Source organism: Triplophysa rosa, linkage group LG16, assembly GCF_024868665.1.
Source record: "Triplophysa rosa linkage group LG16, Trosa_1v2, whole genome shotgun sequence".
In the NCBI taxonomy this organism is placed as follows: domain Eukaryota; kingdom Metazoa; phylum Chordata; class Actinopteri; order Cypriniformes; family Nemacheilidae; genus Triplophysa; species Triplophysa rosa.
This window is the reverse complement of record NC_079905.1, coordinates 23,124,949-23,146,159: the sequence shown is the minus strand read 5'-3', so window position 1 is coordinate 23,146,159 and position 21,211 is coordinate 23,124,949. Positions and strand designations below refer to the sequence as shown.

At 45.8% G+C, this 21,211-nt stretch overlaps 1 protein-coding gene across 2 annotated transcripts in view; it reads right to left on the bottom strand.

Moving 5' to 3' along the window:
* Positions 1-21,211, bottom strand: part of LOC130567419 (retinoic acid receptor beta-like) — a 275,560-nt gene that overhangs the window by 12,968 nt on the left and 241,381 nt on the right. For both annotated transcript variants that reach the window (XM_057355499.1, XM_057355500.1), the window contains one exon: positions 10,111-10,271. In XM_057355499.1, the coding sequence (XP_057211482.1) occupies positions 10,111-10,271 (161 nt within the window). The remainder of the gene's footprint in view (positions 1-10,110; positions 10,272-21,211) is intronic.

Here is a 21,211-nt window from a genome sequence, read left to right as displayed (position 1 = left end):
CCCTGCAGTGGCTCCACCGCATGAAAGATACCAACGCCAGGATCACCCGTTGGTATCTGGCGCTACAGCCTTTTAAGTTCCAGGTGGTCCACAGGCCGGGGGCGCGAATGGTTGTAGCCGACTTCCTCTCCAGGAATGGGGGGGGGCTGCAGGCCGGACGGTTCCCCGGCCTGAATCAGGCGGTGGGGGTATGTGGCGAGGGGGGCGTGGTGTAGCGAGGGATGCGGCAGGAGAGAGAGCTAGGAGACGAGCGGTAAGTGAGTGGAGTAAATGCAAACAGCCAACACCTGTCTCTTGTTCCAGTAAGGGCGCGGGGAGACAATATAAACACCCGAGGAAGGCACAATCGGGTGAGAGAGAGACGGACGAGACTCGGACTGCCACGTTGCCAAACCTCTCAGGAGAGAACCAAGGACTTTCTTAGACGTGAATCGTCGGAAACCAGGCTGAAGGAAAAGCCGTGGATTTATGTGCTGTTTACCTTTATGTTTTGTTGTCTTACGTGGAATAAAAGTTCGTGTCAGACTCGCCAACCTCGTCCTCTTCCTTCCTTACCCTAGCGAACCCGCTACAAGTACCCTCACACCTCTCTCCCTGAGGGGAGAGAGGGCGGCCTCCACGATCTTCGTAAAGACTTGTGGAGACAGAGACAGACTGAAGGGGAGGACTCTGTACTGATATGCCCGACCCTCGAAAGGAACCGTAGGAACGGGCGATGACGAGGGAGAATCGAGACATGAAAGTAAGCGTCCTTCAGGTCGATTGCCATGAACCAATCCTGACATCTGACAGATGCCAGAATGCGCTTCTGCGTGAGCATCCTGAACGGCAGCTTGTGCAGGTGTCTGTTCAGGGTACGCAGATCTAGGATGGGGCGCACCCCCCCCTGCCTTTTTTGGGGACGATGAAGTAAGGGCTGTAAAACCCCTTGGACATCTCGGCTAAGGGTACGGACTCGATCGCACCCTTCGCTAGAAGGGTGGCGACCTCGCCCCGTAGTACGGGAGCATCCCGGCCTCTGACCGAGGTGGCGAGGATGCCCCGAAACTTGGGCGGGTTTCTGGCGAACTGGATCGCATAGCCGAGACAGATCGTCCTTCTCAGCCACCGTGACGGTGTGGGAAGCTAGAGCCAAGCTCCCAGGGACCGTGACAGGGGGACTAAGGGAACGATCTGCTTCATCGACCCCCCGGGGGGTGGTTCGATGGCTGGCAGTGCGGGTCTCTCGCCGGGGGCCCCCGGGAAGAAGACTGGCTCTGCTGGTTTGCCTGCCTGGCGATGCAGCTCCACGCACCGTCGATTTGAGAGTGCTGAGGGCTGCAAAATACATTTGATGTTGCGCCTCGCCAAGACGCAACGTCGAGTGGCCGAACACCGTCTGACAGAGGGTGAGAGCGCTGTGAAGAACACCCAGGGAGATTGGAAACTCTTTTTGTGAAAAAGTGGGCACTAGGCCCCCATAGGGGCCTAGCTGATCTTGGAACGGGGCAGGAACCGTCCCGGATCGACCGTCCAGCGATGATATGGCTGGGATCGGGCCAGATGGTGTTAACCTCCCTGGGGGAGCAGAGGCTGCACGGGAACTCGAAGGTCTGCGGGCGGCCGAGTCCCGGCGGGGTAGGATATGGCTAATCGCCTCCGTCTGCTTCTTCACTGTCGAGAACTGCTGAGCGAAGTCCTCGACAGTGTCACCAAACAGCCCACCCTGCGCAATGGGCGCGTCGAGAAAGCGGACTTTCTCGGCGTCGCTCATCTGCGCAAGGTTGAGCCAGAGATGCCTCTCCTGGACCACCATGGTGGACATCGCCCGACCCAGGGCCCACGAGGTCGGTGGCGGTGCGGAGTTCCTGCATTAACCCCGGGTTGGTCTTACCCTCGTGGATCTCTTTCAACGCCTTGGCCTGGTGGACCTGCAGGATGGCCATGGCGTGGAGAGAGGAGGCAGCTTGGCCCGCGGCAGTGTAGGCCTTTGACACCGGCGATGCCGAAGTCCTACACGCCTTGGACGGGAGTTTCGGTCAACCTCTCCAGATGGACGCCGCCTGCGGGCACAGGTGCACCGCGACTGCACGTTCCACCTGGGGCACGTCGATGTAACCCTTAGCTGCCCCACCATCGAGGGAAGAGAGAGCGACGGAACCGGTTTGACGTGTACGCGCCGAGAAAGGGGCGTTCCACGTCTTCGTCAGTTCCTCATGCACTTCCGGGAAGAACTGAACCAGGGTTGGGCGCGGCTTGGAGTCGCGCTCAGAGCCCAAGAACCAAGTGTCCAACCGTGAGCGCTGGGGGAGAGGCACCGGAGTGCACTCTAACCCAATGCACACGGCGGCCCGGGAAAGCATGGCCGACATCTCGACATCCGCTACCTCCTGAGCTCGTCCCCCCTTGGGGGGGAGCTGCAGAGAGTCGTCGGGATCGGATGCCAGCAATTCGCTCTCCGATGCTGCGATGGACATCTCATCATCATCACGCATCGTGTCCGAATACGTGAAGGAGGACGCCGACAGTGTGGCACCGCCAGCTAGGGAACGGTGAGGCGAGCGAGACGGGGTGCGAGCGGTCCGCGAGCACTTAGCTGACGGATTAGCGCTCGCAGAAACCCCCATATCACCCTCGCCGCTCGCCTTGGCGGACGGAATGGCCTTAGCCATCCTCGTCACAGCCCGGGAAGCCTGCGAGGTGGTGGCTGGTTCTCGGGAGAAGACAGCCACCCGTGAGCGCAACGTCTCTATGACCATCTGCCCGCAGTGCGGGCAAGATGAGTCCACGAAGGCTGCCTCAGCGTGTTGGACCCCCAAACACCTGACACAGACATCGTGCTTGTCCCCTTCCTCGATGAGGACACCGCACCCACGAGAACAGCGGGACATGCCGCGCTGGAGAAATTAGCTCTTTTAGAATGCAGACGGTGAGTCACCGTCTGCAGCTCGAACACCTCTGGAACCGCCGAGACGCCCAGGGGAAGTCGCTGCAGGAAGGGACAGTCCGCTGCACCACGTCGTAGAACCGGCAATGTAGAATTTTTTGCTAAGTAGCAAGAGTCGATCTTCATCAGCGAAGGCTCCGAAGAACAAAAGGTGAATGAATGATGCACGCCGTCTCACTTTTATACCCGGATTTCCGGGGCGGAGTCCGGCATGCAAATTTCATTTGCCAATTTTCATTGGCCTTTTCTAAGTAGTCGGAAGCGATTGGTTCTCAGGGACGAACCCCATCAGTCGGTTCGACACAACGTCGAGAGACCGACAGAAAGTGAACCGGTTTTCAGCCAACGACCCTGCGTCTGTGTGGAAAGGCCTTAAAGACATCACCAACTACAAGCTACCATCCCCCAATTTTGCAGGCAATCAAAACCTGGTCAATGATCTGAATGACTTTTACTGCAGATTTGAAAATGCTAACTTTACACCTCACGCCAACTCTGACATTCTCTCTACACAACACCGATCACCTTCAGTCACCCCACCTCCTGCACTTCAGATCAGTGAAGAGGATGTGTGCCGAGTCTTTAGGAAACAAAAGACAAGAAAAGCACCAGGCCCAGATGGTATCTCCCCAGCCTGTCTTAAAAGCTGTGCTATTCAACTGGCCTTCATCTTCTCACAGATCTTCAACAGATCACTGGAGCTGTGCACAGTTCCTTCCTGTTTCAAGCGCTCCACCATAATCCCCATCCCAAAGAAACCCAAAATCACAGGACTGAATGACTACAGACCCGTCGCTCTCACATCTGTGGTCATGAAGTCATTCGAGAGACTGGTACTGGCTTATCTGAAGGACATCACAGAACCCTTACTGGACCCCCTGCAGTTTGCCTACAGAGCAAACAGGTCTGTTGAGGATGCAGTTAACATGGGGCTGCATTTTGTCCTGAAACATCTGGATAGACCAGGGACCTATGTGAGGATCCTGTTTGTGGACTTCAGCTCCGCTTTCAACACCATCATCCCATCACTGCTCCAGACAAAGTTAACCCAGCTATCTGTTCCTGGCTCTATCTGTCAGTGGATCACCAGCTTTCTGACAGACAAGCAGCAGTAAGTGAGACTGGGGAAACTCACATCCAGCACCCACACAATCAGCACTGGCGCCCCCCAGGGGTGCGTTCTCTCCCCACTGCTCTTCTCCCTGTACACAAATGACTGCACTGTCCAGGACCCTTCTGTCAGACTTCTGAAGTTCGCAGACGACACCACACTCATTGGCCTCATCCAGGATGGTGATGAGTCTGCGTACAGACAGGAGGCTGAGCAGCTGGCTGTCTGGTGCAGTCATAACAACTTGGAGCTGAACACGCTTAAAACAGTGGAGATGATTGTGGACTTCAGGAGAAACCCCCCTGCACTCCCCCCTCTCACCATCACGAACAGCACTGTGGCAGCAGTGGAGTCATTCAGGTTCCTGGGCACCACCATCTCTCAGAAGTGGGACAATCACATTGGCTCCATTGCTCAAAAAGCCCAGCAAAGGTTGTACTTCTTACATCAGCTGAAGAAGTTCAACCTACCACAAACTCTATTAAAAGAGTTTTACTCAGCTGTCATGGAGTCTGTCCTCTGCACATCCATCACTGTCTGGTTTGGCTCAGCCACAAAGTCAGACATCAGAAGACTACAGAGGACAGTTCGGACTGCTGAGAAGATCATTGGTGCTCCCCTGCCCACCCTCCAAGAACTGTATACATCCAGAGTGAGGAAAAGGGCTCAGAACATCACCCTGGACCTCTCACATCCAAGCCATCATCTCTTCACAATGCTGCAGAGCACTGAGCACCAAAACAACCAGACACAAAAACAGCTTCTTCCCTCAGGCCATCTATCTCTTGAACAGTTAAATGTTTTTACACACCGTGCAATTAATAACTCTGTGCAATAATAATTGAGTGCAATATTAATTGTATCCTCCAGATAATACACTATCTATTTTTATACAACTTTTTCTGTAAATTATATTTCATTCATTCTGCTGTATATAGCACATACCTTGTACTAAAATAGTCTATTCTTATTTTTTACTTGTACATATTTACATACATACATAGCTTTACACTCTCTATATCTTTATCTTATGTTTATTGTATTGTATTTCTTAATTTTTTATACCCATAGGCCCTTATTTAAATCATTGTGTACTGTATTCTATTGTGTTATGGTCTCTGTGTACTGTTGTTGCTGTTTCTGTGTTCTGGATGCTCCTGTCACCAAAACAAATTCCTTGTATGTGCAAACATACTTGGCAATAAAGCTCTTTCTGATCTGATCTTCTGATCTAAAAGTCTATTTAAAAACAATAATATCATGTGAAATTAATCGCAATTAATTTCCAAAAAAATGTGTGAATAATGAGTTAATTTTCTTTATTGGATTGACAGCACTAAAATGAATACATTCCAGATCTTCTGAGAGAGGAACAGAGAGAAATGGACATGTGTATCTGCTCTCACAGCTCTACTCGTGTCTTATTGAATACTCATGTTTGGTTTTAATGTCAGTGACGTCATTGGTTCTTGTGTGCTATGAGACATCTTTTTCAACATTTACTAGTACATTTAAAAAAAATAAATGGTGTTTGTCTTCACATGAATTAATGCACAGTAAACTAACATACGCTCTTAAAAATAAAGGTGCTTAGACGGTTCTTCACAGCAATGCCATAGAAGACCATTTTTGGTTCCACAAAGAAGCAATCAATCAAAGATTCTTTAAAGGGGTCATATGACACGGCTAAACGAATATTATGGTTTGTTTTAGATGTAACTCAATGTGTATACAGGATTTAAGGTTGAAAAACGTTGTATTCTCCACACACCGTGCATGTTTGTATCTCCTCTTTGCTCCGCCTCTCTGAAACGTGCAGATGTTTAACAAAGCTCATGGCTCTGAAAAGCGAGGTGTGCTGTGATTGGCCACTTCACCAGTGCGTAGTGATTGGTGGAATACTGCAAGCGTGTGAGGGAAATGTAACAGCTCTTACCATATTGGGAACATCAGGTTCCTCTTCAATTGTACTGACAGGTACGCCCACCTTACTTGTGTGTACATTTGGGCGGTCTTAGTCAAATCAGAACACCAACTGACGTAGATTTGTGGGGGTGTGGCTACTCGAGGCGTTTCAGGCAGGTCTGGGTGAGCATTCGCTTTCAGAAAGAATGCATCTTTTGTTCCCACACTTTCATTTCTGCAATTTTACGTGTCTAATACATGTCACGGAACGGGAGGAAACAGAACCCAAGTGCAGGCAGGAAAACGGTAAACTGAGGTCTTTTATTATTAAAGATACAACACAAAACCCACGATGGGGGAAAACTCGGCACAAATTAAAAACAGAAATCCAAAAGGTAATCCACAGTTGAACAGGGTGATCCACAGACAACAGGGTAACAACTGTCGGACTGTCGGCTGGGCCGGACTGGGTGTCGGCTGGACTGTCGGCTGGACCGGACTAGATATCGACTGGACTGGACTGGGTACCGGCTGGACTGTCAGCTGGACCGGACTGGGTACCGACTGGACCGGAATGGGTGCCGGCTGGACTGGACTGGGTGCCGGCTGGACTGTCGGCTGGACTGGACTAGGTGCCGACTGGACCGGAGCCGTGGCTGGTGTTGGTGGCGGAGGAAACGATCCCCCCTTCCACGGAGACTGGGAGGGCCAGCACTAGCGGAGGATGAGGCGAATGGACCTGAGACTCTCACCATCCCAGTGGTCAGAACGCCGTCCTCTGGGATTGAACCCAGGTGGGGACGGGAGGAGTCCTGGGGGCCTCTGGAAGAGAGATCCTTTACCAGATCCTGGAAAGGCCCCCGGATCATCCTCTCCCGTTCATCCGGTGGAGGAGGACTGACGAGGCCTGCGAGGAAGTATGAGTTCAGCAGGATCTCTGGAAGAAAGCCCAGCCTAGCCACCAATGCCCGGGCATACTCCTCCAGGGTCCGATCGCCCTGAGGAGGAAAAGGACCGTTGCCCTTCTGGACATCGGAAGTGATCGCCTGCCACCAAGTCCGGGTCGAGCTGTTGCCTGCTGGGTTCATTAGTGGTGGTTTTGTTCTGTCACGGAACGGGAGGAAACAGAACCCAAGCGCAGGCAGAAAAACGGTAAACTAAGGTCTTTTATTATAAAAGAAATACAACACAAAACCCACGATGGGGGAAAACTCGACACAAACTAAAACCAGAAATCCAAAAATGTAATCCATAGACGAAAGGGGTAAACTTCCATAAAACCGTGCCAGACAGAGAACAAAGGGACATTAAGTAGGAAACACTAACGAGGGATAGTTACAAAAGGGAGGTGATGGGCAGGTGACGAAGATCAAACACTAAGGGCATGATTACGGGAGTCAGGAGGGCTGGCCTGAGCGACATGACAGGAGGACACGTAGCGCAAAGTGACAACAATGGCCATGTGTCTTCCACACATAACAAAGCAAGCACAAAAGACACACCAAAGACACAGAAAAACACGTGTTCCCGCCACATGACCCCTTTAAAGAACCATCTCTTTCTTATCTTTATATAATCTGAAGAATCTTTTTTTGCCACAAAGAACCTTATGTGAAACAGAAAGGTTCTTCAGATTCTTAAGTCTCTTTATGGAACCATGTGACCCTGGATCACAAAACCAGTCTTAAGTAGCACAGGTATATTTGTCATGTGTATAAGCCAACAAAACATTGTGTGGGTCAAAATGATCAATTTTTCTTTTATGCCTAAAATCATTAGGATGTTAAGATCATGTTTCATGAAGATATGTTGAAAATATCCTAACATAAGTGGAGTGGATGGAGCAAAATCGCTCACAAAATGTCCAGAAACACGCCTACAAACTTCACTCGCTGCTGTCTGCTCTTTGAAAATCACCCACTCAAGTTTGGTGTGTACTTAAATCAGAATCAGAATCAGAATCAGAATCAGAAGAGCTTTATTGCCAAGTGTGCTTGCACACACAAGGAATTTTCTTTGGTGTTGGAAGCTTCTAGTACAGACATTTAACACAATGACAATACAATATAATACGATTTACAGTCTAAAAGATTCTAAATTGTGCATATATAAAATAAAGACTATTTTACAGAAAATGGGGGATAATAACATATAAGAGACATTGTACCGGGTAGTATATAGTAGCATATACATATTAACAGATTGTATGTACACTTGTGCAAATGGATAATTTAGTAAGTAGAGGTAGTGTTATATACATGTATACATAAGATGTAGATATAATAAGGCACAGTAGTGCACACTATAGGAGTAGTGGAAGTGGAATATTGCTCTTAAGGAGCAGTTATCTGTTTAGGAGGGAGATTGCCTGGGGGAAGAAGCTGCTTCTGTGTCTGGAAGTCCTGGTGTTTGGTGCTCTAAAGCGCCGGCCAGAGGGCAGCAGATCAAAGAGTTTGTGTGCTGGGTGTGTGGAGTCAATGATGATTTTTCTTGCCCTGTTTTTCACTCTGGAATCGTACAGGTCCTGAAGTGTGGGCAGAGGAGCACCAATAATTTTCTCAGCACTACGAACTGTCCGTTGTAGTCTTCGTAGGTCTGATTTGGTGGCCGAGCCATACCAAACAGTAATTGAAGTGCACAGAACAGATTCGATGACCACTGAGTAGAACTGGGTCAGTAGCTCCTGTGGTAGGTTGAACTTCCTCAATTGACGGAGGAAGTATAACCTCTGCTGGGCCTTCTTTACAATGGAGTCTATGTGGGACTCCCACTTCAGGTCCTGAGAGATGGTGGAGCCCAGGAACCTGAATGACTCCACAGTATCCACAGTGCTGTCCAGGATGGTGAGGGGAGGAAGTGATGGAGGGTTCCTTCCTTAAAGCTTTGGGGTTCATCTCCTCTCTACAGCGTCATTACAGCGGTGAGCCAATACAGAGTGTTAAAACAAACCTTTGTCTTCTTAACAACACCCTGCTACAGCGCCTCTGATTAACAACTTTAAAGGCTATTTTCTCAATAGTTTTGATTTTTTTAACCCTCAGTTGTACCTCTGACAAATATTGTCCGATCCTAACAAACCACACATCAGTGGAAAGCTTATTTATTCTGCTTTCAGATGATGTATAAATCTCCAAAAAGTACCCTTACGACTGGTTTTGTGGTCCAGGGATTTACACCGTGTCTACACCGGACCGGACGCGACGCGGAGCGATGCGACTCGACACACGGCTTGTTCTAATGGGATAGTCGCGCCGCATCGCGCCACGTCCGGTGTGGACCAAATTGAAAATTATAATGGGTTCTAATGCATTCTATTGTCTCTTGTCGTGTCTACATCGTGCCGCGCCGCATCCGATGTAGACACGGTGTTAAATAAAAAATAAGTTCTTCTATGGCATCGTGAAGCACCTTTATTTGAACAATGATCAACTGTATTATTACCTTCTGTTAACATACATTCATAAATGCTGCAAAACCTGCACAAGAAACAACAGCAGAAGTGAATATCTCTGACCGTGACAATCCATGTATCAGTTTATATCTGTGGACTGTCACAATATTATTATATGATAAATAAAACACTCAGACACTGATAACTGAACAAACCGTGTCCGGCATCCACACACAGTGTTAACAGGTGTGTTCACAACACATGACATAACTCTCTCTCTCTCTCTCTCTCTGTCTGTTATTACACCAGCAGTAAGTCAAGAAGACACAAATGACAACTTCCGTTCAAATGAACACACACCACATCATGTTTAGAACTGTATTTGATTTCCTCTAGTGTGAACAGTACTCTAAAACGCACCGAATGTTCTGACGGGATATTTCAGATGTTAGCATTCATCTCTGCTGCGAATGAAGAATGACAGTACGAGATCAAACTCATTTACCCTGAACCTCACACACACCAACCGATATTTGATCATCATCACTGCATCATTTCTCTAGAATGCATTATTCTGCATTACATCATCATGACAGAAGTGAAGTGAAGTGAAAATGTCATGTACTGATGCGGTGATCTGTGTGTGATGCCACCAGCTTTTCAAGTTTTAATAAATGATCTTTTGAAACAGGTTAGTCTAAACTCAAGAAAGAAGCGATGGAACCCATTGCATCCAGATAAAGATGAAGTGATGCTAATGTGTGATGTGTGACTTACGGTGGTGTATTTTCCCAGTTGACAGAGAGAAGGAAACGTCTCCTGATGAGCTTTCCGTATCTTCTCAATGATCATCTCCAGCTCTGCCGTCAGTTCATAACTCTCACACAAGTCCTGCTTAGGAATCTCCTTCTTTTTCTTATTTCGGTCATTCCGGACCGCTAGAGGAACAAACACAAGTCACTCGTGTCATCATTATGAGTCCAGAGAGAGAATTAAAACAATGCAGTCTGGCAGCTGGAAACATCACACAGACAATCATGGTTTAGTGAGAACAGTGTATAAAAGAGAATACACCAGACGCACATGGAAAGGTTGTGGTGGTTTTTAGAAAAGCAAATCAAAAGTACATTTGTATGTTTAATGGTTAAAGACGGTAGCAACTTTATACTTTAAATCAGCAGCTGTCAATCTCCTGAAACACTGAGCTTCACAGTTGTGTCAGTACACCTGGGGTCTCGTTTACACCACTTTCTGTAGATTTCACCCTGAACGTGTGCGCACGCACAAAAGTTAGATTACGCCAGCACCTGCACATAATCCACTTTCTAAATGCCAGTCAGGGGAAGACTGTGCGTACGTGTATCTCCACCCAATCTCCTCCCCGATGTAACCATATACAGAGCTAACAACACCTAGTTTCACTACACATCAACTCATCTACACATCATTTACATGTGCATATTTACATTCACGTGACGGTATGAGACATGTGGAAGCTATGAGCCAATGGACCGCTCCACCACTGGATTGCACAGTGTCCACAAGAATATCAAGGTGCGCACCGTTGATCATTGTTCTCTCTAGAAGTATTTCTACAACACGAGTTCTGCAATTTCGTTTAAGAGGAATTATAATGCACCTCGCACTCCTCGCTGTCATTAAAACAGTAAACTCAGCATGTCACAGGTGTTCAAAGCAGCACATGCACTAGAAATATAGCTATACTTTTTGTTTAACTTTTAGATGTAATTTGAGTGCTTAACTTCTTAAATACAAGTGGAATATTTCATCAAATGTGTATATGAAAGTGAAAACAGTTTAAAATCATTCTGCTTATATGACTGCTTGACTTACACCAGTAAAAGAGTGCGTTCACGTAATCTCAAATGTGTGTACGAGGCGTTTGTTAAAGTTTTTATATGAAAATATTGTTGCGTAAACAACAATATTTACCAGCGTCAATAAAGAGAACAACAGACTTCCGGAGTTTTCGTTTGCGGATGCTAGCTAGTTTGTGGGTGGATTTAGTTTATAGTGATGTGGATTGTTTACATTTTGTATTAGTATTTGGTTAGGAGATGCTATTTTTCTGTCACTTCTGTATATAGCTTGTGAACATCGAGGACCGTGATGGAAATAAGACAGGGGTTTTCCTGCATAAAGATATTGGAGCCGGCCGCCTCAGCCAAATTTTGTGCCGCCTCTGACTCCGACAAAATTATGTCGAGTGTCTTCACAAAAAACACTGCGTGCATTATTAAACAGATTGTCATTTGTAACTGCAGTTACACCACAATAGAGGCGCTGTTTCGTTATCAGCACAGTGAGGCGCTGAAGAGTTCAGTAGAAGAGTTTAGGAGCTGTATTAGCTGTGTTTGACGGCTGTTCATGTGTTTCACGTTCAATTGTTTGACAAGGTTTCTTAAATAAACGTGCTGTACATCATTGTAATGTTTTTAGCTGTGAAGTTGGCTCGTAAAATCAGCGTTATACACTACACACAGCGAGTTCGCCAGTATGAACGCACATTGCGATCAGACCGACTCGCACACAAATGACTCATTTGAACAGATTCATTTAAACAGAATTTAAGAGATCAGCGAATCATTCAAAGCTCAGTGAACCACATGAGAACGTAGGATGTGAATGAACTTCACTCATTTAGTCAGACTGGTTAATTATCGCCTGAACAGTTAGTTGAAAAGGATAAAAAGCTTGTATTAAAATGTTCAACTTTTCTGTTAAGGTGAATACATTTAATGTTTTATATAACTTATTACTTGTCATTTTCATCTTTTTTTTACTTTAATATAAGTGTTTTGCAGTGTTAATACATACACAATACATTAATACATTACAGATTACTTGTTACTGTTATTTAAAAGTAATCCCTTACCTTGCAATATTACTGTCTCAGAATTGTAATACGTTACATGACTCCTGTATTACTATTGAGTTACTTTCACCAAAATAACTACAGAAGTAGAACTTAACATTCTAAAATGACAAAATGTCTTTGTATTTTTGTATTTTCCAATCAATCTCTAGACTGCTGATTTCTTGAATTAACTAGGCTATACACAAATAAATACAAAAAAATACTAGAATAAATGCATTTAAATTCAAAATACTATTACAAAATAATAGCCTAACAGTCTAATACAGAGGTTGATTGGCAAAAAGTATTTCAGTTTGAAAATACAAAAATACTAAGATTAAACACATTTAAATACAAAATACAATTAATTTTTTCAAAGGTATTTAAATAGAAAATAGTCCCATCTCATCACTGAACTACATTATATAGAATTCTAGCTAGTCATCATGTAAACGTTAGTTTACCTTGTCATTGCTGCTGGTCACAGGGATCTTGCTAACTAGCTTCCTGAAAGCAGCCCAATGACCCCTCAAAACCCGCCCAAAAGAAGTGAAAACTAGCCCAAATCTTTTCCGGTGTCAAATCAAAGTTAACAACGGCCAAAAGACGTTTCTATTCAGAGTCAGCGCCACGAGGGGGCACTAGGGGGCATGGCCCAGCCACTTCAGTCACTGTTACGAATGTGTGCACACAGAATACTGGTGTGTCAACACCTGTCCCCAACCTCGATAAGAAGGTTATAGTATAATGCAAGAATGGGAGTTCCACGACAGCTTTAGATAAAAGTCTCTTATTTATTCCAGGAAATTTACTTGCAGCTTGGTTTCAGTCATTGAACCATGGTTCTCAGTAGAGGTACATTATTATTGTAGGTTCAGAGAGCATGTGTGTGTGTGTGTGTATTCTGTAATACAGCAAATAATGACAATAAATAAGAATTCAACTCAACATATGAAATTACTACCAGTATTCTGAAATATACAGGCATATAATGCAACCGTTAATAGAATCAACTTAAGTAGGTCAAATTGAAATACACTCGAATGGCCGCTAGGCGGAACGGACGCTACAGCAATGTCTTATAACACAAGTTATCACTTCAGATCAAAGTAAACATGTTAAACATTAAAATAACATATGGGTGTTTAAGCAGTAATATTAATATAACAAATTATATACAACTGAAATATAGATGTCTGCCAATCGAACAAACTACGTAGGCCTGTATTAGCCCACATTCAGCATGTTTAGCGTATTACGTGTCAATCAGTGTAAATATACAATACACGCTAATACATCAAAGCACTTGAACGGTGATACAACACTTACGTTACAATTTTAGAATATTAAAGATAAACTTACAGTCTCAAGGACGCACACATAGAACAAACAGCAAGAGCTGCCTCGTCTGCAGTCTGCAGCGACACTGCATTAGAAAACTATAATGAATCTGTTCGTACGTTTTGTAACTACGCCCACATATGACGTCACCAGTTAACCAGCAGGGGGTTTTATACAGCCGCCCCCTAATTTGTGCAACAAATTAGTAACCAACAAGAGCAACTGGTGTCTAAGTTATACAGCATTAATCATTTTGCATCTCTGGGAGGACAATGAGTTTAGAAACAGGGCGGTTATAGGTGCGGTCCCCTATTGTTACTTCTGCTACTCTAACCGTTCCATCACTGCTGGGAACAACTCAAGTCACTTTGCCAACAGGCCAACGGGCCCTTGGTAATTGAGAGTCCATAACCATGACTACTTGTCCCAATGATAGGTTCGGTTTAGATTGGCTCCATTTAGGACGAGGTTGTAGAGTTGGCAAGTAATTCTGAATGAATGATTTCCAAAATTGGTCTGCAATAACTTGGCTATGGCGCCACGGTCTCTTGCCAAGTAGATCTGTTGTGCCATAAACTGCTTGAGGCAGAGATGCATCCTGCCGCCCCATGAGCAACAGATTTGGAGTGATGGGGTCTGTGTCTGATATCTCTGAAGACACGTAACCAAGTGGTTTAGAATTAAGTATTCCCTCCACTTCCACAAGAACAGTAGACAGGACTTCCTCGGACACAACTTGATCTTTTAGTACAACTTGGAGACAGGCTTTGATGGAGCGGATCTCCCGCTCCCAGGTCCCTCCAAAATGAGGTGCATGTGGCGGGTTAAACTTGAAGGAGATACTCTGTTCACTCAATTGTTCTTTGATTGCTGGCTCAAGGGCCGAGAAAGCAGTTTGGAGTTCTCGGTTCCCACCTCTAAAATTGGTGCCCTGATCCGATAACAATTCGAAAGGCTTTCCGCATCTGGCAATGATGCGACGTAAAGCCATGAGAAAGGAGTCTGTATCCATACTATGCAGAAGATCTAGGTGGATACACCTTGTGGTGAGACACTTAAAGATGATTCCCCAGCGTTTTTCATGTCGTCTGCCTATCTTAACAATAAATGGTCCAAAGCAGTCAACTCCAGTTGACCAGATCGGGGGCTGGTAGAGACGAAGACGAGCAGCTGGGAGATCAGCCATTTTAGGGTTGATTGGATTACTGCGCCATTTCCGGCATTCTCTGCACTGATGTTGAAACTTTTTTATGGCTTGCCTGCCTCGGAGTATCCAGTAGGTTCTTCGCAGTTCAGCGAATACACGCTCAGGTCCAGGGTGAAGGAGACGATTATCATAATCTTGTATTATGAGTTTAGTGACTGCGTGGTCAGGTGCAAGTACAATTGGATGTAAGGCATCAATGTCCAGTTTCTCTGCTTTCCGAAGGCAACCGCCCACTCGTATTAATCCTGTTTACTTATCATATTCAGGTGACAGAGTGCTTAATCTGCTATTACAGTTTATTGCTTTCCCGTTTTGGAAGGCGTGGACATCATCTGGGAAACTGTCCTGCTGGGCCTGTCTTAGAAGGAGGATTTCAGTGTCAATACGTTGTGCAGCTGACATTGTGGGTGTTGCTGCCCCATGCACAGACTGGTAAGTAGCTTGCACTAAATCTGACCATGTGACGAATTGCTCTGGAGCTGGCAAAGAAGACGGGGTAACGGTAACATGAGCGGAGAAGAATGATTTTCTTGCCTCTTCCTCTGTTGATGATAATGTAGGCTGTGTTCGCCAGGTTTCAGGTGGTTGTTGTAGGAACTGAGGGCCCTGATTCCACTGACTTGCCTGAGAGAGCTCGTAGAGAGATTTCCCTCTGGTAATATCATCCGCAGGGTTTAACCCAGAGTTCACATATTTCCAACTATCTGTGTTTGTCAATTCTTGTATCTCGGCAATCCGTGTGCCAACAAACACCTTGTAATGACAGGATTCAGATTTAATCCAAGTGAGAACGGTGGTTGAGTCCGTCCACAGTACAGTGGTTTGGATGGGCAAAGTAATCTCAGTGATGAGGAGGTTGGCCAACTGGGCTCCAGTAAGGGCACCACACAGTTCCAGGCGAGGTATGGATAACTGTCTTTTGGGGGCCACTTGAGACCTGGCCATGACGAATGTGGTGTGGACACCTCCTTCCTCATCTTGTAGACGTAGGTATGCCACCGAACCGTAAGCCCGCTGAGAGGCATCACAAAACACATGCAGCTCGATTGAGCTACAATCTGGGTTTGCCCAGTGTGGGAAATAGCATCTTGGTATGCATATTTGGGGCAGACACTGGAGTTCCTTAATCCACTCTTGCCATTTATGGAGCATCTCTCCCTCAATGATATCATCCCATCCTCTCTTCTTCGACCACAAAGCTTGCACTAGAATTTTGGCCTGAGTGGTATAAGGCAAAATATATCCAAGCGGGTCATATTGTGAGGCTAGCACTCTGTATATATTGTGCATGGTTGGCTCCTCAGATGATAGTTGACGACTTTTGTAGCCCAGATTGTCAGAGGGGCAGTGCCATGATAGCCCAAGGGTGGACTCTTGTAGGTCGGTTTTGTGTGCAGTAAGCCACAACTCACAGCTTTCAGACCGTGCATCAGTGGGTAAGTGATCAATTACTTCAGGGTAGTTACTTGCCCATTGTCTGATATCAAACCCCCCGTTTGATAGTAATTGTCGCATTTTGTGAACGAGTTGCTTTGCGCTGTCTGGGGAAGGAAGGGACTGTAAGCAATTATCCACATAGAACGAATGCAACACTGAATCCACAACCTCTTCGTTAGTTTCACGATGGTCCATGACGTGACGCTGGAGGCGTATATGGCACAACATGGGCTACATGTTGTTCCAAATGGTAGCACACGCCACTCGTAAATGTCAGGATTCCTCTCCCTCTCCAGATCTCTCCACAAGAAGCGTAGCAAAGGCTGATATTCTGGTAAGAGACGGATTTGGTGAAACATTGCACGAATGTCACCACTGATGGCCACAGGGTACTGCCTGAATCTGAGAAGAATACCCAGCAAGGATGGACCTAAGGTCGGTCCTGGGATAAGCTGATTATTCAGTGAAGCATGCTTGTACTGGTAAGAGCAGTTAAACACAACTCTGGCTTTGTTGTTATGGTGTACTAGATGGTGGGGAATAAACCATGACTCATTTGTACCTTTGACCTCTTCAGGAGTGATTTTTACTGCATACCCGGCCTTCTCCAGTTTATGGATTTCGTGATTATAAACCTCTGCAAGTTCGGTGTTTTGATGCAAGCGCCTTTCTGTGGCCCTTAAGAGGGCCATAACTGATTCTGGGCCAGTATTTAGGGCTTTTGCATCTTTCCTGCGAAGGAGAGGTGTTGCATAGTGATATATACCATCCACTTCCACTCTCTTTGTTTTTGTTTCCAGCACTGTAAGAGCATCTTTATCCTGCTTGGAACGTGTACTGTCCTTCGCTGTTTGGAAGGGAAGTACGTCCACTTGCCACAGCCTTTCAACATGATGGTATAGATCTTGTGAAGGAGGGCAGACAACTGAGGTATTTAAGCAGGTAGTTTCAGACGGCTGATCTAAGAAAGTAGCTGGCCCTTGAATAGCCCAACCTAAATTTGTGCTAACAGCAACAGGACTACCTACTGTGCCCATACGAACTGGGGCTATTGGCGTGATAAGTTGGGGATAATCGGACCCGATCAGCAGCAGGGGCTGGACATCTTTGAAAGCAGTAATGGGAATATCCCTAATATGGCTGAACTTGCTTTTCAACATATCCACAGGGCAGGATTGCTTGGCCAGGTTCAGCTCTTGAGCAGTAAATGCTGTTTGTATCCTGTGTCGAATGGTAGGGTTGGCAGGAGTAGACAATTCAAATGACACTGAGGCGCCCTGTATCTCAACTACCTCTTGTCTAATGGTCCTGAGGGCTAGTGATTCGACTACCTTTTCCAGCTCGAGGTAATGCACTGCTGTGGGAAGAATTATTGTCCTTTCAGACCCGTCATCTAGGATCGCATGCGTATCCAACGTTCTCCCATTATTATGAAGTCTGACCTGAACGACTTTTAACATGGCTCTGCCAGTGTGAGTGACATGATCGAGGTACACCATTCGGGGTACAGTATTCGTGGTGAGAATGCTCTTGTTGATAGCAGATGCTGTTTCATGGAGAACTGCTAAATGTTGTTCACCGCAGATAGAGCAGGGACTTTTCAGGGTGCAGTTGGCAGGCTCATGTCCTCTACCACACTTCCAACACCTGTTGTTATCCTTTATCTCTGCCAATATTTGTGTTGGGTTCAGTTTGCTAAAGTCAGCACAAGAGTTAAGATAATGCTGTTGGCCTTTACAAAATGGGCAGTACCGTTTGAAGCTTTCACGTTTCTTAACCTTTGTCAGATCTTTCTTCGGTTGGGAAGAGGAAGTAGCTGGGGCTGAGGGTTCTGTGGTCTGATTCATGCCGTAGTAGATTGTAGACTGTACCTTCGGTGGCCTTGGGGTTTTCTGTTCTCTGTGCTCCAGGTGAGATCTATCTGACATGTAAAGTTCGGCTGCTTTTCTTGATATCTGAAGCGCTTGTGATTTTCTCTCAAGCCACTCTGCTAAGTCAGGGAGGGTGTATGTTCTGTCGGTCCCATTCTGGAGGATGCCCTTAGTCAAACAGTGTTCAACAAAGCTATCTCTGTAAGATGATGGGAGCTTGGAGAGTAGTCGATCGACATGGGATCCACACATAAGTTCTGTCTTAGAAGGCCCTTCCAATGTTCTAAGAAGACCCACCAGCGTGTTGACTGATAAGGCGAAGTCCTCGAAGGCCTGAGCATCTCCTGGTTTCAATGCAGGGGTGCGTAGGATATCGCCGATTTCTCCCTGCACTAGCTGCCTCGGCTGTCCATATCTTTGTTGCAGTGCTTGCATGGCTCGTGTACAGGGCATGAGATCATAAATGTACCTTTTTGCGATTTGGAAGGCTGCAGGCAGTTTTAGGTGATCAATGAGCACTTGGTATTTGTAGTCTTCTGTCAGATGCACATGAGGACCTAGTACACTATCAAGTCCTTTTTTCAACAGAGCAAAATCACTCTCTTTGCCAGACGTGAAGTTGATAAGCTTAGGCTTGGGTACGCCATAAGAGGAAGCAATAGCCATCTCCATTATGCCAGGAACTTGAACGGCTGAAGGTACAGCTGAAGGGTATGGAGTAGAATATGACTGCGACCGAGGCATTGCATCTGGGGGTCTGCCAGGTGGATAGCCCAGTGTATACGTGTCTGAAAACCTTACAGACTGCTGTGGGAGATGATCTGGAAACTGGGGCACATGATGTTGTGCTGGAGCATATGCCGGCAATGAATGTGTTAACTCAGCTTGTGAGAAATGGGGGTGCACAGTAGTGGTCTGCACAGGAGTTATCATAGGTATGTAAATTGGCTGTTGGCCAACTACAGGTTGGTAGACAGTAGAGGTAGACCAGGTAATTGGGGAAACATATTGTTGTCGAGCAAACTGGAATTGTGGCTGAGATGTCTGCTGACTAACACTAGGCTGGAGGGAAACGTCTTCCTTATTCGGCAGGCGTGCTGGAGCAGAATCCGGACATTGCACATGTTCAGTTACAGGATGCCTAGTGAGAGGGACAGAGGCTGAACGAGACATTGGCTGTTGTACCGGATACATTGTTAACAATGGAGCTAGTTGCTCACTGGGTAGCAAGGGGGCTACTGTAGGGATGGATGAGTGAGCAGGTATCAACTGAGAAGAGTACCTTGTCGTTTCAACATTATCAGGGGTTTGTGATCCAGGTTTGATGTCTACACGGATGAGAGGCAGGCTAACACTGCGTTGCAGGATGGGCTCCTTCGATATGCCTGCGTGAGAGACTGCTAATTGATGTCCAACACTTTTGGCCTGAGGGTAGATTAGGCCCTGATGCATGTGGGGTGAACCTTTGCCTTGCTGGAGAGACATTTGTAATGTGCTTTGCAATTCCCTGATTTGCTCTTGTACATTCCATACACACTCCTCAACCCTTCGCAGCCTCCCAGTTTCAGTTACCGGCTCAGTCCAAAGCCTGTCAGGCGTCGCTGGATGATATTCCACGTTTCGTGCAGAGACAGCATCATCAGAATGCATGTATTGTATATTCTCTTGCAAGTAGGTTGAAGATAGCTGCTGTCGTGGCGGGGAAGTAAGTACAAAGTCCTCCAGATGTCCAGGAATCCTTCTGATCCTGCTAGGACGGCGGCTCTGTTCATCATAATCCCAAAATGTTGCCATGAGGACAAGACATCAACATCCGGCTCGAAGGACCACTTGTTACGAATGTGTGCGCACAGAATACTGGTGTGTCAACACCTGTCCCCAACCTCGATAAGAAGGTTATAGTATAATGCAAGAATGGGAGTTCCACGACAGCTTTAGGTAAAAGTCTCTTATTTATTCCAGGAAATTTACTTGCAGCTTGGTTTCAGTCATTGAACCATGGTTCTCAGTAGAGGTACATTATTATTGTAGGTTCAGAGAGCATGTGTGTGTGTGTGTGTAGTTTCTGTAATACAGCAAATAATGACAATAAATAAGAATTCAACTCAACATATGAAATTACTACCAGTATTCTGAAATATACAGGCATATAATGCAACCGTTAATAGAATCAACTTAAGTAGGTCAAATTGAAATACACTCGAATGGCCGCTAGGCGGAACGGACGCTACAGCAATGTCTTATAACACAAGTTATCACTTCAGATCAAAGTAAACATGTTAAACATTAAAATAACATATGGGTGTTTAAGCAGTAATATTAATATAACAAATTATATACAACTGAAATATAGATGTCTGCCAATCGAACAAACTACGTAGGCCTGTATTAGCCCACATTCAGCATGTTTAGCGTATTACGTGTCAATCAGTGTAAATATACAATACACGCTAATACATCAAAGCACTTGAACGGTGATACAACACTTACGTTACAATTTTAGAATATTAAAGATAAACTTACAGTCTCAAGGACGCACACATAGAACAAACAGCAAGAGCTGCCTCGTCTGCAGTCTGCAGCGACACTGCATTAGAAAACTATAATGAATCTGTTCGTACGTTTTGTAACTCCGCCCACATATGACGTCACCAGTTAACCAGCAGGGGTTTTATACAGTCACTGTGCCCCCTCACTTTTTAAAATGATAAAAGACGAAATCATTTAAAAAACATTTGGAGAATGAATTTGGTTTATATTTATTAAAGAAACAACAAGAGCAGAGGGTAAAAATAATTTTTTTATTCATTAACAGATTTTAAAGACATTGTCTTGTGCTGTACTTTCATGTGTTGTTAAAAACACAAGCTAAAGGGCTGCTTGCGTCCAGCGGCAACATTGCTTAACAAGAAACGTATGGCGTTATTATAATGACAAATGTCGCGAGCGCATTATTACAAGGCGAGAGCGCATTCTTGTCATACGAGCGCGCGAATCTCTCCGCTCGCACGCCGATTTCCTTTGCTCGTGCACAAAACTGGACGCGCGCTTTCAACTATACGCTGCTCTCTTATGAATTTTCTCTCCTCTCGCTCAGTGAGCGTGTGCGCACTCAAAATGCGTTCCGTGCGTCCACGAATCCTT